At 33.3% G+C, this 8,348-nt stretch overlaps 1 protein-coding gene across 1 annotated transcript; it reads right to left on the bottom strand.

Annotated features, from left to right (window-relative positions):
* Positions 1 to 6,942: 6,942 nt before the first annotated feature.
* LOC139870983 (uncharacterized) lies at positions 6,943 to 7,455 on the bottom strand. Its single transcript, XM_071858742.1, has one exon. It carries the CDS (start codon positions 7,453 to 7,455, stop codon positions 6,943 to 6,945), a length of 513 nt encoding a protein of 170 aa, XP_071714843.1.
* Positions 7,456 to 8,348: the final 893 nt, after the last annotated feature.

The raw sequence follows: 8,348 nt of genomic DNA, 5'->3' as shown, positions 1-8,348 counted from the left end.
TTTTTTTTACGATGCCAATATGGAGAGTGATAATGATTAAGTGTTATGATAATGGTGTTGGTGATGGTGATGATAAGCATGATGATGAGGTTGTTAAATGATAATCATGGAAGATGATTCAATGATTATTTTGATGATGAAACAGAGATATACAAGTTGAAAATATTTAGGATGGTAATTAAATCAGAAAAATAGAAACGAATGGATGGTTGAGGGTGTTTTCGGGGAACGAGAGGTCACGGGTTCGAGCCCCGTCGTGGGTAATTCTTTTAAAAAAAGCTTCAAAAGGGTATACACTTTTATATCTTCATTTTCATTATTATTATTATTATTATTATTATTATTATTATTATTATTATTATTATTATTATTATTATTATTATTATTATTATTATTATTATTATTATCATTATTATTATTATTATTATTATTATTATTATTATTATTATTATTATTATTATTATTATTATTATTATTATTATCATTGTTATTTATTACTTATTATGATTATTACAATTATAGTAATTATAGTTAATATTAACATTGTTATTACTAATATTATTATCACTAGGATGTATTATTATTTAGGATTATTGTTATTATTATCATTTTAGTTATCATTATGTAATATCATTAAGTATTAATAGTATTATTATTATTATCATTAATATAAGTATGATTATTATGAATATGATTATTATTATTATTGTTATTACAAAAATAACGTAAAATATTATTATTATTATCATTAATAGTAGTATTAGCATCATAACTATCATTAATAGTAAAATTTATATTTTTACAAGTATTATTATTAATATCACTATTATTATCATTAATATAGTTATTATTAACATTATTACCTTTTTGAATAATATTAAGTATTAACATTGTTACTATTTTTGTCATTACTAAGATTATAATAGTATTACTATTGTTACTATTTTTAACAAACAAATAATAGATATATATACAAGGATATATTTAATACATATAACATAACAAAAATTAATATCTTTATATACAAAATGAATATATGAAATATATATATACTATTAATATAAAAAGGATATAACAAATATATATATATATATATATATATATATATATATATATATATATATATATATATATATATATATTTGTTCGATTAAAATTATGTATATTAATAAATATACAAATGTTATAGGTTCGTGAATCCGAGGCCAACCCTGCATTGTTCAGTTGTTCAATGCCATCAAATGTATTTTTACTACAAAATACAGTATTGTGAGTTTCATTACTCCATTTTTATATATATTTTTGGGACTGAGAATACATGCGCTGCTTTTATAAATATTTTACGAAATAGACACAAGTAATTGAAAACTACATTATATGGTTGGATTATTAAACCAAATATCGCCCCTTCAAGTCTGGTAACCTAAGAATTAGGGAAATGACCCCTAATTGACGCGAATCCTAAAGGTAGATCTATCGGGCCCAACGAGCCCCATCCAGGGTATGGATGCTTTAGTACTTCGAGGTGTTATTTAGTATATTAGTTGCACGCTGTATACTGGGGGATATTCTATATGCATCTTGTTAAGGTCGGTTACTAGGTGTTCAATCCATATGAATGATTTTATCTTTATGCAGTTTGCGAAATGCCTGTTATGAGAATGATGTTTATGAAAATATGAAATCTTGTGGTCTATTAAAATGATGGAAATGAATGTTTATGATAAACTAATGAACTCACCAACCTTTTGGTTGACACTTTAAAGCATGTTTATTCTCAGGTATGAAAGAAATCTTCCGCTGTGCATTTGCTCATTTTAAAGATATTACTTGGAGTCATTCATGATATATTTCAAAAGACGTTGCATTCGAGTCGTTGAGTTCATCAAGATTATTATTAAGTCAATTATAGTTGGATATATTATGAAATGGTATGCATGCCGTCAACTTTCGATGTAATGAAAGTTTGTCTTTTAAAAACGAATGCAATGTTTGTAAAATGTATCATATAGAGGTCAAGTACCTCGTGATGTAACCAAATGTAATGTATTCGTCAAGATGGATTAGGACGGATCACGACACTTACGTACAACTTAGTCGCAAAGTCGTAATCCACACTGCAACATCAATGATTCTTAAGTAAAACAATAAATTCATTATGTTGAAACACTAAATCAACATTGAGCAAACATCTTCATATGAAACATATCTCCATATGAAACATCGTGTGTCATATGTATCATGTTATGACAATTTGCCTAGCGCACCCACACCAGCGGAAGCGGGGATATAATTTGTTTGAGACAAACTTGCGAGAAATAATAGAAAGCAAATAAGGTAACTAATAACATGACGATTTAACGTGGTTCGGCAAAACCCTACCTACGTCCACCCCAAGAGTCTCCTTTATTCTTATAATATATAAGAATCCGGTACAAGAAAAAGTACACTATGAGTTAAACTCAAACCCAAGCACCTTAGATTTTAGTATAAATCTAAGTTTCTCGTACACTCTTTTACACTCCTTACAAGAATAAAACTCTCAACCTCACAAATACACACTCTCCGTTGATATTATCGATCAACTGTGTTTTCCTTTTGTGATCTTATTTTGTGGATTCTTCAATGATCTATGCATGCCATCTATTTATAATGCTTCATACATGTGTTAGGTATATGTAAAAAAGAAACAAGCAAATCACAACATGCCCTCCATATTTAACTTTTGAGTAATGCAAAATCAAACTTCTCTTTATATTGTAACCTTGCACATGTACGTGTAAAATAGTCTTCAAAATATGGCAAAGACTTACCAAATTATTACCCATGTGCATTCCATGCAAATAATATTCAAAGTCTTAAATGTAAGTCACAAAACATGGGCTACCGCCCAACAATCTCCACCTTGACGAACATTTATCTTCTTCGTCACCGAAAATACTAACACCAAGTATTTTCACCATTGGCCTCCGTTATTCCCGCTGCACACATCTTTAATCACCTCGGTCCTGAACCCTGATTCAAATAAAAAGGCCAATAAACATGTGCAGCTGACCCCTTCAACTTACATAGTTGACTCCAGATAGGATTCTCGAATCACCTCTCCATCCTCAGTAGGATTTCCCTTCTCACCATCGTCTAACTTGATCAAACATGTCATCACATGTTCCCGATTAATTTCTCGTGTGCACACTTTCCAAACCTTCGAGACACGAGTACATTTGGTACTCGACACCAGACGATATAAACCCTCATACTTCTCTCCCTTCATCAGGACCTTCCTGTCACGTGTGATTTTCATAACTCCACCTACGGCCGAATAGCCGTATCCTTGAGAATCCAACTGGCTTAAGGAAATTAGATTCTTGCACATCTTTGGTACGTACACCACACCACCAAAAGTGTAAGTAGCTCCGTGAAATAATTTTATTTTCAAAATGCCAACACCCTCAACATCACATGTTGAACCATCGCCTAAAGTCAGCACCCCCGCTTTCTTTAATATTAGCTTATCAAAATAAGCTTTCTTGGAACACACATGCATCGTACAACTATAATCTAAAATCCATTCATCTTGAGCAGAAGTAGAACTTTTGGAGACTGTGAGAACATCTCCCAAATTAACCGACTCATTAACTGCTACTGCAGCTGATGAACCCCCAGATTTATTTTCACCATTCTTCCAGAGTGGACAATCCTTCTTGTAATGACCCCACTCTTGACATTTGAAGCACTGGACACCCTTCACACCGTCTCTTGATCTGAACCTACTTTTATTACCAGATCTCTTTTCGGCAAACCTTTCCTTTCCATGACCAACCATAGCAAACTCATGCTCATAACGGCCATCGGATCTTTGTCTCTTATCCTGAGATAAAAGTGCCGGTACTACCTCCTACATCTTTACAGTAGCCTTACCATAAAGAATAGTAGTGACCAAAGTATCATACGAACTGGGAAGAGATGTAAGAAGAATAAGGGCCTTATCTTCTTCCTCAATATTAAGCTCAACTTTTGCAAGTTGATCTACCAGACCATTAAACACGTTCATGTGTTCAATGATATTCCCACCATCCTCCATCTTTAAACGATAAAGATCACGCTTCAAGTTTAGCTTTGTGGTCATATTCTTCCCGAGATATAACTTCTCGAGGGCCACCCACAACCCCGTCGCGGTTGTCTCGCCACTGACATTATTAATGATCTTATAACTGATGGAAAGGCGAATGGTACTGACACATCTTTCCTCGATGTCATTCCAATCGTCATCCGTCATCTTTTCTGGCTTTCCTTCCGTTTTACCTTTCAACGGCTTTGTCAAGCCTTGCTGAACCAGGACATCCTTCACCCTTGCTTGCCACAAGGTGAAATTTCTGGTTCCATCAAAAGGCTCCACCTTAAAATGCATACTGCTATTTCCCGCCATCTCTAAACCAAAAAATATCTGATAAACCTGGATACGCTCTGATACCACTTGTTATGACAATTTGCCTCGCGCACCCACACCAGCGGAAGCGGGGATATAATTTGTTTGAGACAAACTTGCGAGAAATAATAGAAAGCAAATAAGGTAACTGATAACACGACGATTTAACGTGGTTCGGCAAAACCCTGCCTACGTCCACCCCAAGAGTCTCCTTTATTCTTATAATATAAAAGAATCTGGTACAAGAAAAAGTACACTATGAGTTAAACTCAAATCCAAGCCCCTTATATTTTAGTATAAATCTAAGTTTCTCGTACACTCTTTTACACTCCTTACAAGAATAAAACTCTCAACCTCACAAATACACACTCTCCGTTGATATTATCGATCAACTGTGTTTTCCTTTTGTGATCTTATTTTGTGGATTCTTCAATGATCTCTGCATGCCATCTATTTATAATGCTTCAAACATGTGTAAGGTATATGTAAAAAAGAAACAAGCAAATCACAACATGCCCTCCATATTTGACTTTTGAGTAATGCAAAATCAAACTTCTCTTTATATTGTAACTTTGCACATGTACGTGTAAAAAAGTCTTCAAAATATGGCAAAGACTTACCAAATTATTACCCATGTGCATTCCATGCAAATAATATTCAAAGTCTTAAATGTGAGTCACAAAACATGGGCTACCGCCCAACATATCCTTTACAAGAATCTTTGGTACAAGTGTAGTTGCAGGAGTTACAATTCACATAAATCTGCATACCAACAGTCCTAATGATACCTAAGAAACTGCAATAACCTAATTATGTTGCACTAAAACAACATAAAAAACGACCATTATATCTGCAACATATTCTTCCTTTTTCATCTGTCCAAAAAGAAGATCTAATGCGTTAATTATACCATTATAATAAGGGTGACATACTGACATTCTTCTTCAGCAACAAAACCATGAACTTTATTACCAATTCTAATCCAACTACAAGCTGGTTCCTTTTTATTTGTTTTCTTAAACAACATACTTTTCGTATTCATTGCATCTTTATACCTTCCAACAGAAGAATACATATTCGATAACAACACATACGCATCAACATTCTCACTATCAAATTCACATATACGTGCCACAACCTTTTCAGCCAACTCAACGTTTTTGTGGACCCTACAAGCAGCTAGCAACGGTAACCAAATGCTAGCATTTTTATGATCATGCATTCTACATGTGAACCCAAAAGCTTCATCCAATTTCCCAACCCGACCCAAAAGATCAACCACACAAGCGTAATGCTCGAATTCAGGAGTTATATCATAACATTTTACCATTTCCTTAAAGAAGTTTAAACCTTTATTTACCATTCCTGCATGGCTGCAAGCAGGGACCAAATTGGGACTCATAAATAGAAATAAGGACTAATAAAAACGATTTTGAGGGAGAGGGACTAAAAAAGAAATTGTACAAACGCAGGGACCAATTTGGCAATTTTGTCTTCTTTAATTTTTCTTTAGTGGTGTTCTTTTAGTAAACAATTGTCTTTTAAAGTAGTTCAAAATTTGTACAAAATTTTATTGTTTTATCTTATCTTATATGAAAAGGTATCTTTGGAATTTTCTTTTAATCAAGGTTCTATTTTATTGTTTTATCTTAATTTTTTCTTTTTTAAAAAATAAATTATATTAAACACGAACGGGCTAATAGGGAGCCCCAGCCCACTACACAAGAGTAATCAATATACACATGAGAATGACTCCTATGATGAGAACACAACCGAGACATAAAAACACGAAATACCTAACAATCTGTTAACTAGCATACGAGTAAGGGTTTGACAACCAATTAAGTCATTCAATCTTCGGACTCTTATTCGAACATTTTGACTTGAAGCTCCATGAGTGCCGTCGGTCCGTTCCAACATTTGTTTGAGAAAAGCTTAAGATTGCGGTTCCGTAATATCAAATATGCACACTTTCACTTAGTAGCTTGCCACAATTTCACTCACAAAGGCATCAACACCCAGTTACATCTACCTCGAAGAATCTCATTTAGGCTTAAGTTTTTACCGACCCGAAACCAACCGTTTTTACACTCTTTCCCACATGTCAAGCGAATGCCGACAAAGGATAAGGGAGTTACCAATTGTTTCCAAGTCGTCGTCACATATCGGACATCTCATCGAATCAAGATCTATTCCTTTTTTGTCAAGATCAACCCGAACTGGAAGACGTCTTTTTAAAGGCCGCCATGTGAAGATTTCAACTTTCTCAGGAATCAAATAATTTTTTAAAGTATCCTGCCTTGTTCGATCGTCGAATAGTACCTGGTCGTCTATAAACCTTGCTAATCTTTTTGTAGTGAATATCCCGTTTGATGCAAGATTCCAACCCCATGAGTCTCGATTCATTTCAAGCTTAATATACATATTCAAAGCGTTAGTTAATTGTTGCAGCTCGTCCAAAGCTCTCCGTTCAGCTCTCGGATCCAATTCCAGTTTGCAGACCAAGTTTGATCTACCTACTGGACCCTATCCCGAACAGTTGGAGACTGATCAGCATCCAGCTGGGATAGCCTCCTGAATTGACACATTAGGGGGTTGTCAAGCAGCCATGCATCTGTCCAGAAATTGGTACCCCTTCTGTCTCCAATCTGTCGAGTGAAAAAAGCTCCAAAATTTACGCATGTCTTGTCAATTGCTAAACCTGCACGAATTATGTTAGCCCAAACGCCTCCTCTTCCTTGTGGCCCGGAAGAGCCTGGAGGAATTAGAAAGCCATTTGCACCATGAATGCTTTTAATGATCGAAGCCAAAAAGGAGTTTGATTTGGTTTTGACAAGCCAAATCCACTTTCCCAATAATGCAAGATTTTTACCCCGGAGGGATCGGTTAAGACCCCCTTCACTATATGGTAGAAGAGAGTCTTCCCATTTGACCCACGTTAATTTTGTACTCTCACCGGACCCGCCCCAAAAGAATTTACGTCGAATGCTCTTTAAATTTTTTATCACACTCGAAGGGGAACCAAGCATAACGGTAAACTATAAGGACCAACTTAACAAGCGTTAACCTTCCACCAAAGAAATTATACTTATTACTAATAATTCATTAATTCTTACTGTTTAATAAATACATTATTATTATTATTATTATTATTATTATTATTATTATTATTATTATTATTATTATTATTATTATTATTATTATTATTCTTATTATTATTATTATTATTATTATTATTATTATTATTATTATTATTATTATTATTATTATTATTATTATTATTATTATTATTATTAAACTGTAACAAGGTCTTAATACTTTGTTTAATAATTACACCAGGATATCGACTGCGTGTAACCTAAGGTTTTAATACTTTGTTAACAATTACGCCAAGTGTCCTTGTACATAATTCACCCCTGTTTTAATAAGTCCATTAACTATTAATCCATCCCCGTGTTCGGTTAAATGAACGATTATTAGTACTTATAAATATCCCGCCCATCGTGTCCGATCGAGTGTATGTGGTTATTTATAGGTACATCCAATTGTAATCTTTATATTAAATTAACAAACTATCATTTAATTAAACGAATATAAAGCCCATTAATAGCCCATAGTCTAATTTTCACAAGTGTCATTCTTTTGTCCAAACCCCAATTATGGTACAAAGCCCAATTACCCCGTCTTAATATTTTAGCCCAACATCATGATTACTTCGATTTAAATAAGCATAATAATAATTTAGCTACGAGACATTAATTTAAAAAGGTTGAACATAACTTACAATGATTAATAATAGCGTAGCGTTACATGGACAGAATTTCGACTTACACCCTTACAGCATTCGCTAACATACCCTTATTATTAGAATTTAAAAATAAAATTAAAATTAAAATTAAAATATAATATATATATATATATA

The sequence above is a fragment of the Rutidosis leptorrhynchoides genome, chromosome 10 (assembly GCF_046630445.1).
Source record: "Rutidosis leptorrhynchoides isolate AG116_Rl617_1_P2 chromosome 10, CSIRO_AGI_Rlap_v1, whole genome shotgun sequence".
NCBI lineage: Eukaryota > Viridiplantae > Streptophyta > Magnoliopsida > Asterales > Asteraceae > Rutidosis > Rutidosis leptorrhynchoides.
The sequence above is the reverse complement of the archived record's forward strand: the minus strand, read 5'-3'. Positions and strand labels throughout refer to the sequence as shown.

Coding starts and splice junctions, on each gene's coding strand:
- LOC139870983 (XM_071858742.1), bottom strand. CDS start 7,455: ATGCTTGGTTCCCCTTCGAGTGTGATAAAAAATTTAAAGAGCATTCGA.